At 41.9% G+C, this 17,382-nt stretch overlaps 1 protein-coding gene across 5 annotated transcripts in view; it reads left to right on the top strand.

The window, feature by feature from the left end:
- Positions 1–15,389, top strand: part of TDRD12 (tudor domain containing 12) — a 48,988-nt gene extending 33,599 nt beyond the window's left edge. For all 5 annotated transcript variants that reach the window (XM_070760301.1, XM_070760304.1, XM_070760303.1 and 2 more), the window contains 7 exons: positions 466–635; positions 8,762–8,946; positions 10,112–10,166; positions 11,893–12,006; positions 12,090–12,243; positions 12,329–12,395; positions 14,073–15,389. In XM_070760301.1, the coding sequence (XP_070616402.1) occupies positions 466–635; positions 8,762–8,946; positions 10,112–10,166; positions 11,893–12,006; positions 12,090–12,243; positions 12,329–12,395; positions 14,073–14,185 (858 nt within the window). In that variant the 3' untranslated portion in view covers positions 14,186–15,389. The remainder of the gene's footprint in view (positions 1–465; positions 636–8,761; positions 8,947–10,111; positions 10,167–11,892; positions 12,007–12,089; positions 12,244–12,328; positions 12,396–14,072) is intronic.
- The last annotated feature ends 1,993 nt before the right edge of the window (positions 15,390–17,382 follow it).

Here is a 17,382-nt window from a genome sequence, read left to right on the forward strand (position 1 = left end):
TGGTTAAGGTTAGGGAGAAAGAGCTAAAAATCAGGTAAAATGGCAAGAGGAACCCCAATCTTGCTCCACGCACTCCAAAATAAGGCCAAGCGCTTGTTTCGGGGTTCAAAAAATGATAAGACAGGGCCTTGTTTTCGGGGAAACATGGTAGATGTGATCACTACCTTGTCATTAAAATTTTCAAAAAAAAAATTGCTTTCTTTTTTGTGTTGGGCTTTTTTTTTTAACATCTACTTGAAACTTAAATCTTAGAAGCAAGAGAAGGACAATAAGTTCTGCCTGGGTCTAGAAATGTTCAAAATTTAAAACGCAGTCTCGGTCGATGACCATCTTCTAAGAGAATGGATAAAACAATAAAAGGATGAGATAATGATCATAAGTATCAGGAATCAAGCAATCATTTGGAGCCACAAAGAATTAAGTCTGGGGGGGAAAAGGTCACTTGTTTGTCATTTTAAATTATAGATTCGAGTCACTAAACTTCAAGACCTGAAAACTTCAATCAACGAATATAATATTCGCTCTGAAATCCTATCTACTGGATTGGGAATAGACAATCCTAAGCATATACAGGAACTTGAGAAGTTATTTAATGAGGCTGAAATACCCCAAGAGAAAGAAGAGAAGCCTATATTGTAAGATATATATTTATGGATAATTCAGAAACATGTTGGGAACATTCTGGTTAAAGAACCATATTGGTGTATAGTTTCATGCCTTATAACAGTGATGGCAAACCTATGGCACAGATGCCAGAGGTGGCACACAGAGCCGTATTTGCTGGCACGCGAGCCATTGCCCTAGCTCGGCTCCAACATGCATGTGTGTTCCGGCCAACTGATTTTTGGCTTGCACAGAGGCTCTGGGAGGGCGTTTTTGGCTTCCAGACTGCCTCCTGGGGGATGGGAGAGGGCGTTTTTACCCTTCCCTGGCTCCAGAGAAGCCTTTGAAACCTGGGGAGGATGAAACACGAACCTACTGGGCCAATCAGAACTTGGGAAACAGGCCATTTCTCCAAAGGGCCTCCGGGGGCCTGGGAAGCTGTTTTCGCCCTCCCCAGGCATTGAATTATGGGTGGGGGCACTCACACATGTATGATAGTGTGCAACCACGCTTTTTTGGCATCCGAGGGAAAAATGGTTTGCCATCACTGCCCTATAATATTCTAATGGTTGTGGGAGGTAGGGAGAAGGATAAGATTCCTAAGGTTAAGTTGGATATTTATAGCTCTGGTGTGTGTTGATCTGCTTCTGTTGGAGGAAATAAGTAGTCCCTTGAATGCATGGTTGACACTACCTCCAGGACCGCCTGCTGCCGCACGAATCCTAGTGACTGATTAGGTCCCACAGAGTTGGCCTTCTCCGGGTCCCGTCGATGAAACAATGCCATCTGGCGGGACCCAGGGGAAGAGCCTTCTCTGTGGCGGCCCCGGCCCTTTGGAATCAGCTCCACCTGGAGATTAGGACTGCCCCCACCCTCCTTGCCTTTCACAAACTTTTGAAAACTCATCTATGTCACCAGGCATGGAGGAATTGATATATCCCTAGCTGCCTTTGATTTTATGGATGGTGTGTTTGGGCTGTATGACTTTTTTTAATAAGAGTTTTTTAAAGACTGTTTTTAACACTGGATTTGTATATGATGTTTTATTGTTGTGAGCCGCTCCGAGTCCTCGGAGAGGGGCGGCATACAAATCTAATAAATAAATAAATAAAATAAAAATATGTTATTCCAGACACAAAGGAGTAAGGATATGGCATTCCCCCAGCTCTCTAGCAACCACCCACCGTTAGTGGCACACATCTTGGCCTGGCATAATAAGAAGCCCAGTCCTTACGTGAAGAAAACGTCAAAAGACATTTTTATTTTAAAAGATATTATTAGGTCAAGAACCCCAATAGCTTTAGAACTTTAGAAATGATAGCTTTAGACTTGAAAGCATCCTTTGCTTGTTTTTCAAAGGCTTTAATTATTTGCTCATATTATAGGGAATCATTTAATTAAATCTTTGCTTTGAGAAGGTTGGTGAAATCTCAGCCTCTTCTCCCCCGTGTTGCTCTTAGACTTTTCATACCACTTCATAAAGAGAAAAGCAACACTTGTGAAGACACAAATGAAAAGTGTGGTGGGACCCAAGTCAAGGGAGAAAATGCCTTTTCTGCATTTCTCCTATGAATCATCTTGCCTCTCTTCTCAGAGCAAAGGTACTCATAGTTGGAGACTCCACCTCTCTACTTTCCTTTCAAACAGCTCCAGTCCTGTCTATATTTTCCACAAAAAAACCCACTACATTTAAGCATGATACACAAAATTATCTACTACAAACTTAGACGGTCTACAGTCGACCTCTCTCCATTTCTAAGAGATCTGTAAGGGACTGCCTACTGTCCCTATCCTTCTGTCCTGTTGTCCTCTTTTCTCGTTACTTTTTACTTATGTTTATACAAACTACTACTATCCTATAAATCAGGGGTCCTCAAACTTGGCAACTTTAAGACTTGTGGACTTCAACTCCCAGAATTCTCCAGCCAGCTATGCTGGCTGGAGAATTCTGGGAGTTGAAGTCCACAAGTCTTAAAGTTGCCAAGTTTGAGGACCCCTGCTATAAATGTTTGACAAACAAATAAGTAAAAACAGCGCCCTACCTGCCAATGACTGCTTCAGCTTCAACCGCAATGATACAAGAGCACACAATAGATACAAACTCAAGGCAATCCGCTCCAAACTCAATTGCAGAAAATATGACTTCAGCAACAGAGTGGTCAATGCCTGGAATGCACAACCTGACTCTGGTTTCTTCCCCAACTCCCCAAAATTTTAACCTTAGACTGTCTATGTTGACCTCACTCCATTCCTAACAGGTCTGTAAGGGGTGTGCATAACTGCATCATCGTGCCTACTGCCCCTGTCCTAATGTTTATTCGTATCCTTATCCTATATTCATAATCATGTTTACTCCTATTTCTTTTATCTTATACGTGTTTGACAAATAAATAAATAAAATAAAAATCTGAAGAGCCCTTCACTCCTTCACTCCTCCACTCGAAACAGAATACCCTACGAAAACAGACTAACTATCCTGGGTCTAGAAAGCCTAGAACTGCGGCGCTTAAAACACGATCTAAGTATTGCCCACAAGATCATATGCTGCAACGTCCTTCCGGTCAACGACTACTTCAGCTTCAACCGCAACAACACAAGAGCACTCAACAGATTCAAACTTAATATTAACCGCTCCAAACTTGACTGTAAAAAATACGACTTCAACAATCGAGTTGTCGAAGCGTGGAACTCATTACCGGACTCAATAGTGTCAACTCCCAACCCCCAACATTTCTCCCTTAAACTCTCCACAATTGACCTCTCCAGGTTCCTAAGAGGCCAGTAAGGGGCGTATATAAGTGCACTGATGTGCCTATCGTCCCCTGTCCAATTGTCTTCCCTTACCTTATCTATCTATCTATCTATCTATCTATCTATCTATCTATCTATCTATCTATCTATCTATCTATCTATCTATCTATCTATCTGGAATCAACTCCCCCCGGAGATTAGAACTGCTCCCAACCTCCTTGTCTTCCGTAAACTACTTAAGACCCATCTATACCACCAGGCATGGGGGATTTGAGACACCTTTCCCCCAGGCTTATTATAATTTATGTTTGGTATGTATGTGTTGTTTGGTTTTTTAAATTGATAGGGTTTTTAGTTTCTTCTTATTATTAGATTTGTGCCTGTACAATATTGTTTTATCGCTTGTTGTGAGCCGCCCCGAGTCTTCGGAGAGGGGCGGCATACAAATCTAATACCGTATATACTCGAGTATAAGCCGAGTTTTTCAGCCCCAAAAATCGGCTGAAAAACCCGACCTCGGCTTATACTCGGGTCACCACAAGAGGGCGCCGGGTGACCACAAGAGGGCGCACCGCGGGAGCCCGGCAGCTGCCCTACCCTTCCCACAGCCGCGGAGCCCCCTTTTACTTCCTGCTTGGAGCTCCTGCAGCTACGGTACTTCTCCGTTCCAGCAAAGTTGCCAGCCAACTGCTCCGACGGCGCGAGAGAGGAGCAGACGATGCGAAGGGGGGGGGGGGACTCATGAAGCAGGAATCCCCCCCCCAACCTTCGCATCGTCTGCTCCTCTCTCGTCGGAGCAGTTGGCTGGCAACTTTGCTGGAACGGAGAAGTACCGTAGCTGCAGGAGCTCCAAGCAGGAAGTAAAAGGGGGCTCCGCGGCTGTGGGAAGGGTAGGGAAGGTACCGGGGCAGTCGCGGGGGAGAAGAGAGAGAGGGTGCCTGCGTGCACCCTTTCTCTCTCCCCCCCTCCACCTAACCGGCTTCCCCTCGCACGCCATCGGGGCAGTCGCGGGGGAGAAGAGAGAGAGGGTGCCTGCGTGCACCCTTTCTCTCCCCCCCCTCCACCTAACCGGCTTCCCCTCGCACGCCATCGGGGCAGTCGCGGGGGAGAAGAGAGAGAGGGTGCCTGCGTGCACCCTTTCTCTCTCCCCCCCTCCACCTAACCGGCTTCCCCTCGCCTTTTTCTCCTCGCACGCCATCGGGCCGGTCGGCTGGTGCCTTTGCTTGAGCCTGCGAGAGGAGGCAGTGGGAGGAGTGGGGCAATTGCCACCTCTCCCCAGCTCAAGCAAAGGCGCCTCCAAAGGCAGCGCACACAGAGAGAATGAGTGCGAGCCTGAATGAGAAGCGGCTGGCTACCTTCTTGTGTCCCCGTTTGGTTGCGTTTAAAACCCAGAGCTTGAAGTTCTCCCTGAGTTGAGAGGAGAGGAAAACGTACCATTTGGCAGCTGATTGATTCGCTCTTGCACGGGCTGGGTGAGGAGAACCCTACATAGCCTTAGGCGGCTGGGAAAGTGAGGGGGAGCCAAGGGAACAAAAAAAGGATCGAGAATCAGCTTTGGAAGAAGGTGTGTGTGTGTGTGAGCGCCTGTCCACCCTGCAAAGAATGCCAGCTACTTCTTTTTCCCTCGCTGAAACCGGGAGGGGTTTTTTTCTCCTTGCTCCCTCTGTGTGTGTATTTGTCAACAAATAAACCCTATCGGAGTTGGCAGGAAGCCCTAGAGCGGCGTGGGGGTGGGCTTGTGAATGAAAGGGAAGCCAAGGCAACAAAGAAAAAGGGGAAGGATGAATTTTGGAGAGCGAGTGTGTGTGTGTGTGTTTGTTTGTGTGCTTGCCTGCCCCCTCCCCCCCCCTGAAAAATGCCAGTTACCTCTTTGAAGGAGGTGTAGCCAAAGTGCCTCCTTTCCCCCTGGCTTAAACCAGCAGGGTTTTGGTTTTTTTTACTCCTCACTCCCTTAACCTGTGTATTTGCCAACAGGTTTTAACTATTCCTCTCTCTCTCTGAGTTTCCCTTAGTTGGATTAAAAAGACCTCCTGCTGTCCAATTCTCCTCCCCCTCTTTTGAAAAGATTTAAACTGTTTAAAAAATGGTATCTTGTGGTAGTTGCTGTCCTTGCTTGGATAGGATTTAATAATGTGTAATGAGGCAAGAGCTAGACAGGAATTTCTTAAGTGTGTTTGTGGATCTTTAAAAGTTGCCTTTTATAAAGTGGGTTTGAGAGCATATCTATCTATCTATCTATCAATCAATCAATCTATCTATCTATCTATCTCTCTCTCTCTCTATTTATCTATCTATCATTCTATCTGTCTGTCTGTCTGTCTATCTTTCTATCTATCTATCATTCTATCTATCATTCTATCTATCTATCATTCTATCTATCTATCATTCTATCTATCTATCTATCTATCTATCATTCTATCTATCTATCTATCATTCTATCTATCTATCATTCTATCTATCTATCATTCTATCTATCTATCTATCTATCTATCTATCTATCTATCTATCATTCTATCTATCTATCATTCTATCTATCTATCTATCTATCTATCTATCTATCATTCTATCTATCTATCTATCTATCTATCTATCATTCTATCTATCTATCTATCTATCTATCTATCATTCTATCTATCTATCTATCTATCTATCTATCTATCATTCTATCTATCTATCTATCTATCTATCATTCTATCTATCTATCATTCTATCTATCTATCATTCTATCTATCTATCTATCTATCTATCTATCTATCTATCTATCTATCTATCTATCTGGTTTTCTATGCTGATAACCTCACAGCAGCTAATGCTGAAGCTGTTTGGACATACAGATTTATTTATTTATTTAATTGGATTTGTATGCTGCCCCTCTCCAAGGACTCAGGGCGGCTCACAGCATATATAAAAACAGAACAATAATGTAAATCCAATTAATGATGAGAAGGAATCTAGTTAGGTTTTAGCATTGTTGCTGATTGAGCTACTTTTTTACTTTTTAATTTGTTAATATTGTTAATTTGTTTACCCTCTTTTAAATTTACAGAGCTAGTTTACTGGTTTTCTTTAAAATAAATATTCTAAAACATGTCTCAATTAATGTAATTTTATTGGTTTCCATTTTTATAAGTTACCAGTAGCCACTGCATTTTCTAACCTCGGCTTATACTCGGGTCAATAAGTTTTCCCAGTTTTTGTGGCAAAAATTGGTGCCTCGGCTTATACTCGGGTCGGCTTATACTCGAGTATATACGGTAAATTATTATTATTATTATTATTATCTATCTATCTACATATATCTATCTATCTACATATATATATACATACATATATCATATATATTCTCTCCTTATTTCTTATATCATATATATCCTCTTTTTCCTTCTATCTTTATATATATTACTTAATGCCTACTCTCTTCCATATGTATTGTATATTGGACAAAGAATAAATTAAATAAATAAATAAAATAAAAATAAAATACCCACTAGAGGGTGGCAAAGAACCAAGAGCTGAATAGAGAATGGCTTTCTAGCAAGCTGTTTTTGCCCTATCCCATAAAAGTGTCTCTCCATGTTTGTGCCTTCCTTTTAAAAAAATAAAAGAGGCATTGTTAAACAGCACAACTGACCAGCAGCTAGAGAAAGGGTAAACATGCTTCTATTAAAAGTGATTTGGCAATCATTTTTTGACAATATGTTAGGATCTTGTTTCCTTCCTAAATTTCAGAAAAGGAGGGCATGCAGTTCAGTAGTTTTGCTAGAGAAAACATCTCAATACATGATCAGCAGTGTGATTTTTAAGAAACATTTACGCATTGCCCTGAAATACTGGATAGAAGCACAGTAGCTGATAATATTAAAACCATGGGTTAAAATGAGGGGCGTGTGTATTTGCGGTTAGCAAGGCAGTGGTTAAATGAGTTGGGCCTCAATTTTATGAATTTTTGTCAAAATTAAGTGTATTGCTGTGTTGTTAAGTGATCACATGCTCATTAAGTCAGTGTTTCCCAACCTTGGCAACTTGAAGATATCTGGACTTCAACTCCCAGAGTTCCCCAGCCAGCATTTGCTGGCTGGGGAATTCTGGGAGTTGAAGTCCAAATATCTTCAAGTTGCCAAGGTTGGGAAACACTGCATTAAGTGAGTCTGGCTCCCGCATTTACTTGGCTTGTCGAAAGACAGCTGGGAAGGTTACAAATGGTGAAATTACCTGGCCAAAGGCCCAGGGATGAAGTGCTACAGGTATGGGCATATCAGTCGTGGCGGCTGCCGGTGCTTTGGAAAACCGGTAGTGGCGACAGCGCAAGGCTACGCCCGCCCATCCAGATATCCCCATTTTCTTTTCTTTTTTTAACCCTCTGCACACGCGCAAAATGTTCTGCACATGCGCAACAGGTGAAAAAGTATGCACATGAGTGGAGTGTGGATGAACAAGTGTGTAAGCGGAGTGAGTACTTCCCGGTAGGGAAGGTAAGTAGCTTTCCCCGCTGCACAGGGCAGTGTGACTGTCATAGATGAATGACAGTTGCCAGGCACCTGAGTGGATCATGTGACCATGGGGATAGCACAATGGTCATAAGTGTAAAATCGGTCATAAATCCCCTTTTTTTTCCAGTGCTGTTGTAGCTTCGAAGGTCATTAAGCTTATGGTTGTACGTTGAGAACTAAATGTATTCTAATGGTTTACTGCTTGTTTTGCCTGAAGGTTTCTCCTAAGACTGAAGCCAGGGTAGGTTCAGGCCCTGTGAGATTATTCTCAATTTTTCTTAGTCTTGCTGGGTCACTGTAATAGATCTCCCAGGAAAAGAAAGGCATTTCAATGTTTGTGCGTGGGTTTGTATGTTTCCCTTTTATTCTTGTATGTTTTTATGAATAACCAAAGAAAACTACAGTGTGTTTTGAATGGTTTGCCTCCTTGAAGTCTCTGGGAAAACCTACACCTGAAAGCAAAGGTTTTTGAGAGGACTGGTAGTAAGTGGTTCCTTCCATAGCACAGTTGCTTCCCTGCCAGCAAATTCTTGCCGTCAAACCACGTGAGAGCGTCGCTCCTCGAATATTTTATTTAGTTCATGAGAAAATGAAATACAAATTAAAATGGGAAATAAGAGGGGAAAGGGGGGGAAAAAGAAAGGCATTGACTTCCAATTCCTTTGGGTGCAGTAGAATAAAGTAATAACCTAGAGCCTGAGCAAAATCCAAGGCCATTTGAGAGCATCAAGACTGCAGCATTTTTCTCCTGTCGCTAGCAACAAAATAGAAGACAGGTGCTTCTTTGGCATTAGCAAAATAACAATAAAAGGATCTGAGAATTTTAAAATATTTTTTGTTTGACGCTAAATCTGTTTTCTCTTGGCTGAAAACTGCCGATTCAACATTTCAGCCATGAAATTGTCTCTCCATTCCAGAGTACATCCTCCCCCAGATGGGAGAAAGGAGAATGCTGAACCTGTTGAGCCGAATGTCTCCGATCCTGCAAATCTTAGCTCAGAGGCCCCAGACCCACAGGCCCTGCCCATTATAGAGAAATCGCAACAAAGCCAAGATACCATCCATGATGGTTATTCTGAAGTCTCTTTAGAAAATAACTGCAGTAAGTACGATATGGTAAATGAATAGGTGGGATACAGTAAATATTTTATTTATTTATTTATTTATTTATTTTGTCCAATACACAATGAGGGTTTTAATAGGTATATATGTATATACACATAGTAAAATACATGATGAAGGTTATAGAGGAGATACTCAGTAAAATATATCTAAGAAAGAATAGAAAAGAAGATATAGGAATAGAACATATCAATGAAAGAATAGAAGAGATATAGGAATAGAAGAAAGGTATAGGAGATATAGGAGAGCAATAGGACAGGGGATGGAAGGCACTCTAGTGCACTTGTACTTGCCCCTTACTGACCTCTTAGGAATCTGGATAGGATCATAAGCCCGAAAAAGTGGTCGAAAATGAGCAAGCAAAACTACTGTGGGACTTCCAACTTCAGACTGACCGAATTCTGAAGCATAACACACCAGACATTGTGATCGTGGAGAAAAAGAAAGTATGGATCATCGACATCGCAATCCCAGGAAACAGCAGAATTGAGGAGAAGCAGCTAGAGAAATTAGTGAAATACAAAGATCTAAAAATCGAGCTGCAACGACTTTGGCATAAGCCAGTGAAAGTGGTCCCAGTAGTACTTGGCACGCTGGGCGCAGTGCCAAAGGATCTCAGCGGACATTTGAAAACCATCGGAATTGACAAAATCTCCATCTGTCAATTGCAAAAGGCCACTTTACTGGGATCGGCAAATATAATTCGCCGCTACATCACGCAGTCTTAGGTGCTTGGGAAGCGCCTAGGAGGAATTTTGTTCCTGAAAAACAAGAAAGATACCCTAATTGTTTTACGTTCTGTTAAAAAATTCTGATCCCTAATGGTAAGACTGCAGAGGATTAATTAAAATATATATGCTTGGTTTTGCTTCATTATGGTGTTTGTGAAATTTCTAATACCAAGCAAGGCCTAATGTGCCAATAAATCACTTCCTGAGAAATGTCTTCAGCTGTTATTAGTGCTGACGATTGCCATTTGAAATATACTGAGATGAGGACTGTTTTTGTTCTGTGAGACATCTTTACCTTGAAACAACCTTTCTAATTAATTAAATGCAGTTGGAACATTGCATTCAGTTTTACCCATTGAAATCTGGTGAGGAGACATGCCATGCGAATTTAACTCGTTTTATTTCTTAATGCAGATGAAACGGTGCAAATTCAGAACAACGAGGACGTTCCGCAGATTTCCCCTAAATGGTATCAACCTTTGTTTTATGGGACTTATACGTGCCTTCGGTCTACCAGCATAATGTTTTTCTTGCTCTCTCCTTATTTATCCTGGAGTTCAAAGGGCTGCTTATAGGAGGCTCCTGGAAGATTTCCAACTGTGAAGTTTTAAAACTTCTCAGAGAAAGTCCAAAGTTAGGGTTGTTTGAGCAGTGGGTGGAAAGTATCTGATTTGACACGACTCTTAGGACAGCTGAAAAATGCTTCTTGAAGGGGTGAGGCAGCATCACAGCAAAATTATTTCAGAAAAGCAATGGAAACTGCAGTTTAATGTTTCCAAATGTAAAATAATGCACTTGGGGAAAAGGAATCCTCAATCTGAGTATTGCATTGGCAGTTCTGTGTTAGCAAAAACTTCAGAAGAGAAGGATTTAGGGGTAGTGATTTCTGACAGTCTCAAAATGGGTGAGCAGTGTGGTCGGGCAGTAGGAAAAGCAAGCAGGGTGCTTGGCTGCATAGCTATAGGTATAACAAGCAGGAAGAGGGAGATTGTGATCCCCTTATATAGAGCGCTGGTGAGACCACATTTGGAATACTGTGTTTGGTTCTGGAGACCTCACCTACAAAAAGATTTTGACAAAACTGAACAGGTCCAAAGAAGGGCTACAAGAATGCTGGAAGGTCTTAAGCACAAAACGTATCAGGAAAGACTTCATGAACTCCATCTGTATAGTCTGGAGGACAGAAGGAAAAGGGGGGACATGATCGAAACATTTAAATATGTTGAAGGGTTAAATAAGGTTCAGGAGGGAAGTGTTTTTAATAGGAAAGTGAACACAAGAACAAGGGGGCACAATCTGAGGTTAGTTGGGGGAAAGATTAGAAGTAACGTGAGAAAATATTATTTTACTGAAAGAGTAGTAGATCCTTGGAACAAACTTCCAGCAGACGTGGTTGGTAAATCCACAGTAACTGAATTTAAACATGCCTGGGATAAACATATATCCATTGTAAGATAAAATACAGGGAATAGTCTAAGGGCAGACTAGATGGACCATGAGGTCTTTTTCTGCCGTCAGACTTCTATGTTTCTATGTTTCTAAAGAAACTTATGGAAGAGTGAAATGCAAACAGGCAAAATCTTTCTGTCTCTCTCTCCCTCCTTTCTCCAAAAGTGATGACCTTTTTTCTTTTCTGCCTTTCATGCATTATGCATATTGCTTCTTCTTTTTACATATCCACCTGTGTATAATGAGTTAACAAAGCTGCATGGCTTTTTATTCAAATAATATTTATTTTTCTACATGGTTTTTGTTAATATTTTACTCTTCCAATTTCAATACATAATTATTTTTCCCTTAAATTTTTTTTGCCCTACTTGATGACACCATATCTTCTTTTGGGGTGTATTTATTTTTATTTTTATAATATAAGTTTGAACAGTTATATCTATCTATGCAAAATGCAATTACATATCTAACTGGTAGGATAAAGCAGTTCAACTGTTGGATTGGGGTCATGGCCAAGATCTCCGTCAACGAATAAAATATTCAACTTTACACTTGAATGATTTGCTTTGCTGATTCAGGGACGGGATGGGGCAGAATAGACAACCTTTATTTAGATGATTTCATAGAAGAGTAATGATGCTCATAAGCCAAGTTACCGGTATTTCATGAGTACTGCATCTAACTTCGTATATGAGCAACATTCATATTTGAAAACTCTACTTTAACCCACTGTTTTAACGTTTCAGCTTCCATCCCGCAGTAAAATGGTTTGACAAGCAGGATGCTGTTGTTGTGAAGATAAAATTACAAAACATTAGCAATTACGACTGCAGGATCTTTGAACAGAGGATCACTTTCAGGTAGAATGATTTGTATAGACAAAATATTTTTGACGCACGGATTTATTGCTTTCTGTCAAACACCTGGGTTAACATTTGTGCAGCGCTTCGGCAAATGGCAAATTTTACTTGGCCGATATGGAGCTGCAGGGAAGCATCCTCAGAGAAGAATCAACTTGCGTACTGAAGGGCAACGAACCCACCATTCTCCTTGTAAAAGTGAAGAAGGAACCTTGGTGCAACTTGCTAAAAGAGAAAGTGAGTTGTAAATAGTTTTTGTTTTTTTAGAAGTTCCTAAAGCATTTGCCTGATATAATGAGGCATTTAAAATATTTGTCAACAGAACCATCATGTATCTTTTGACTACGATTTCTTGGATGATAATGAGAAAAGAAGCCCATTCGGTGGAGGTAAGCAGTTCACTAGTTTATGTCCAGTATCTTCAAGTCTAGAGGGATGGGAAGTGCTGGGGAAGACATTTATCTGCATTCATTTTCCGCAATGGAGATGGAAATATAGGAAGAAACAATTGAGTCCAAAATTTCTGTTGCTAAGCAAGACTGTTGTTAAGTGAATTGTGCTCCATTTGTTAAGTGAATCATACGGTGGTTGAGTGAATCTATATTCCCTCATTGATTTTGCCTGTTGGGAGCCCGCTGGGAAGTTACCCATGGTGATGATATGATTCGGGATACTGCAGTTGTCATAAGTACGTGTCAGTTACCAGTTACGTCTCTACGTGGGGCTACCTTTGAAAAGTGTTCGGAAACTTCAGGTCGTGCAGAATGCAGCTGCGAGAGCAATCATGGGCTTCCCAAGGTATGCCCATGTTACACCAACACTCTGCAGTCTGCATTGGTTGCCGATCAATTTCCGGTCACAATTCAAAGTGTTGGTTATGACCTATAAAGCCCTTCATGGCATCGGACCAGAATATCTCCGGGACTGCCTTCTGCCACATGAATCCCAGCGACCGGTTAGGTCCCACAGAGTTGGCCTTCTCCGGGTCCCGTCGACTAAACAATGTCGTTTGGCGGGGCCCAGGAGAAGAGCCTTCTCTGTGGCGGCCCCGACCCTCTGGAACCAGCTCCCCCCAGATATCAGAGTTGCCTCCACCCTCCTTGCCTTTCACAAGCTCCTTAAAACCCACCTGTTGTCAGGCATGGGGGAATTGAAATTTTCCCTTCCCCCTAGGCTTATAGAATTTATACATGGTATGCTTGTATGTATGATTGGTTCTTTAAATTGGGGTTTTTTAGATTATTTTTAATATTAGATTTGTTTACATTGTCTTTTTTATTGTTGTTAGCCGCCCCCTGTCTTCGGAGAGGGGCGGCATACAAATCTAATAAATACGAATACAAAGCACCCAAATTTTGATCACATGTCTACAGGGATGCCGTAAATATCATAAATATGAAAACACGCCATAAGGGGGGTGGGGGGGTTTAGTGCCGATGTAGGCTTGAACGATCACTAACCAAAAGGTTGTAAGTTGAGAACGGCCTGTGATTACCATATTTTTCAGAGTATAAGACATACCTTTTTCCTACTTAAAAGAGGCTGAAAATTTGGGTTACTCTGTATACTCTAGCTTTTTCAAAGTTTTTTTCCCCCCAGCCTTAACAAGGTGTTAACAATATTCCCGGGCTTGCAGGCTTTTTCATTTCTACTTGCTCCGAATAAGGTTTTTTTCCACCCCTAAATCTTTGCAGGCTTTTTTTCATTGCTACTCCCTCCAAATAAAGATTTTTTAAAGCCCTAAGCAGGGGATAAAATAATGTAGTGAAGCTGACCAGACTAAGGACACTAGCCAGATGAACACCTGGTAGGCAGAATCCCCCCTCCCCTATTTTCCTCCCCAAAAACTAAGGTAGATAGTCCTAAGGTGGATGGATTGTTTCCGTGAGGCTGTGCATGTTGCTCATAGAACTTAATCAAGCACATGCCTGCAGAGTACTTATGCTGGGATCTGTTTGCAGAATACACTGTATTTCATGCTAAAGTTGAAAGCTGACTTATAAATGTATTCTTTAAAAGTCTGTATTCATGCATTTGTATAACAACAATGTGATTTTCTCTATCAGAATCGAGTCCTAAGAAAGTGTATCAGATTCCAATAGGGGTGTGTGAAGAAGAAGAGTACGACGATGAATCTTCAAAAGATAGTGATTCCGACAGTGATTCATCCTCTTGTTAATTATATCTTAGGCTTTAGTCTTTGATCTCCTACAAAATTAAAGTATCTAAAATAAATAGAAAGTGCATCGGATACCTTTTTCCTAGTGGTAAAGCCCCAGCTTTTTATTTAAAATGTTAAAACAGGACTTCAATTATAAGCATGGTTGTTGCAAATGAATCTTAAATTTGAGTGAAATTTAATTTGATATACAAGTTGAAAACATGAAATTTAAGAATTAGACCAGGTCAGCTACAATATTGAAAATTGCTTTTAAAGAAAGCAGATTTTTTAAAAATCTTGCTTTAAAAAAAAGACAATATAAATCTTAGATTTTTTAGTAATGCTACCATGTTTCCCCGAAAATAAGACTCTTATATTTTTTTTGAACCTTCATATAAGTGTTTGGCCTTATTGTCATGCACTCAAAAGCCTGATCAGGCTTATCAAAGGATGTCTTATTTTGGGGGAAACAGGGTATGTGGTGCTCACAGAATAGGCTGACCATTTGCTGTAACTCTGTCTTTAAGGAACTTAAAATGGATAATGTTAATTCACTCTAATTGCTATGATGAGATAATTCTTTGTGAGAGGTAAAGCAGTAATATAACATTACAAAACAATAACTTTTGGTTCTTTTTTCACAATGTTAAGTTTTGTATGTTTCAGAAAATGTTCAAATACCTGGTTTTGCTTTCAGGTGTACAGTTTTGTTGTGGTATTGTAATATATCAGCTGTGTCAACTAAAGCATCACATATTTCTTCATCAAACGAAGAAAATAAAGCATATCACAGAATTTCTTGAAATGTTAACATGGAAAATCTGAAAACAGAAAACCTGTAATTATAGATGCAACTTATACAGAATAGTAACTTGCAAAATGTTATTGATGTAGAGGGCTGTAATATATGTTTGTGGATTTAGGTCAAACGTTTGTATTGTAGTCAAGAATTCTTAATATACCCCACATTCACTAGAAGTGTGTTTCTCAACTTCGGCGAATTTAAGATGTGTGGACTTCAACATAACAGTAAAAAGCCATCTCCATACCATCTCCAACTATGGTATGGCCCTGAGTTCTCCCATACTTGGTATTTCCTAAAAAGAAAATAGAATAGAATAGAATAGAATTTTATTGGCCAAGTGTGATTGGACACACAAGGAATTTGTCTTGGTGCATATGCTCTCAACGTACATAAAATAAAATATACATTTGTCAAGAATCATGTGGTACAACACTTAATGATTGTCATAGGGGTCAAATAAGCAATGAAGAAGCAATATTAATAAAAATCTTAGGATATACGCAACAAGTTACAGTCATACAGTCAACATGGGAGGAAATGGGTGATAGGAATGATGAGAAAAACTAGTAGAATAGAAGTGCAGATTTAGTAGAAAGTCTGACAGTGTTGAGGGAATTATTTGTTTAGTAGAGTGATGGCGTTCGGGGAAAAAACTGTTCTTGTGTCTAGTTGTCTTGCTCTGTAGCGACGTTTTGAGGGTAGGAGTTGAAACAATTTGTGTCCAGGATGTGAGGGGTCAGTAAATATTTTACCCGCCCTATTTTTGACTCGTGCAGTATACAGGTCCTCAATGGAAGGCAGGTTGGCAGCCATTGTTTTTTCTGCAATTCTGATTATCCTCTGAAGTCTGTGTCGGTCCTGATACCGTTCCTACATGTTTTGGGAGTGACATCCTTAACAGATTTTCAAAATTGCAGCAATAAATCTCACCAGTCTCTTTAAAATGCTACAAACATCCTTTGTTATCTTCCAGTTGTTTCCTTGGTAATTTAAGATTTGGGGATGCGATGTGGTTGTCCTCCTCATTTCTTAAACATCCAAAAGTCCAGAAGATGACACACTACATCAACCTCATTGTGGCACAGGCGGAGTAACAGTCGGACACAGAAGGTTTGGGTATAATGGGGTCACTTTATTAAACCAAATATCGATTAATTAATTAAACAATTAAATCACGTGACCTGCAGGGGTGCATAAATCAAATGGGGGCGGAGTCAAATGTCACCAACCTCATCTGAGCAACTCTCGGGCGAAAGCTCGTTGCCTGGGCGTAGGGGATTGGTAAACTTACACCTGCCCCCTGCCCCGTGCAACGCCCCCATGGCGTGTGGGATGGCTCGCCCCTGGTCTCTGGTAAGCCCCAGCCAGCGAGCCCCAGGAGCGACCCCCTCCCCGCACCCAAGCCGGTCGACCCTGTAATACGAGAAGGAGATCGCCCCTCACCTCACTAGAGGTGCCCCTAAAGGAGATCACACAGTTGCTGCTTACGCTCATTTCCACCCCCTATCGGCCTCCCCCCCCAGTGACCTGGGGGGGTAACTAGTTGGTGAGTACACCCCCTAACCACACTCCCATGCACAGAGGAGTAGGCGAAAAAACAGTCACAGCTAAGCCAATCTACTGTGACTGCCAAAAATTCCTACTCGGCCCCCTAAGGGGCGCCCCATCATATGCACCCTGTAACAGGGAGGGTGGGCGGGTGTCTCCGATCTTCAGTACAAAGAGGAGCGGCACCACGAGGCAGCCCCTTATATAGGGGTGCCTCCCTCGACCAATCGGTGCCTCGCGCACCGCTCTGACATCACTGCGGCCCCCGGTGCTGACGTGGGGCCACAGGCTCCGCCCACAATGGCGGCCTCCTTCCCCCACCCATGCCGCAAACACCGCCAGCTTGGTAAGTCGCCGACGGCCCTTGCGGCGCAGGCGGAGTAACAGTCGGACACAGAAGGTTTGGGTATAATGGGGTCACTTTATTAAACCAAATATTGATTAATTAATTAAACAATTAAATCACGTGACCTGCAGGGGTGCATAAATCAAATGGGGGCGGAGTCAAATGTCACCCACCTCATCTGAGCAACTCTCGGGCGAAAGCTCCTTGCCTGGGCGTAGGGGATTGGTAAACTTACACCTGCCCCGTGCCATGCCCCCATGGTGTGTGGGATGGCTTGCCCCTGGTCTCTGGTAAGCCCCAGCCAGCAAGCCCCAGGAGCGACCCCCTCCCCGCACCCAAGCCGGTCGAGCCCTGTAATACGAGAAGGAGATCGCCCCTCACCTCACTAGAGGTGCCCCTAAAGGAGATCATACAGTTGCTGCTTACGACAATTTCCGCCCCCTATCGGCCACAGCAGGGGGTAAAATTATAAATTTATTCCCCCTGCTCCCCCCTCTGCACATAAATGTGCAGGCA

The sequence above is a fragment of the Erythrolamprus reginae genome, chromosome 9 (assembly GCF_031021105.1).
Source record: "Erythrolamprus reginae isolate rEryReg1 chromosome 9, rEryReg1.hap1, whole genome shotgun sequence".
Taxonomy (NCBI): Eukaryota; Metazoa; Chordata; class Lepidosauria; order Squamata; family Dipsadidae; genus Erythrolamprus; species Erythrolamprus reginae.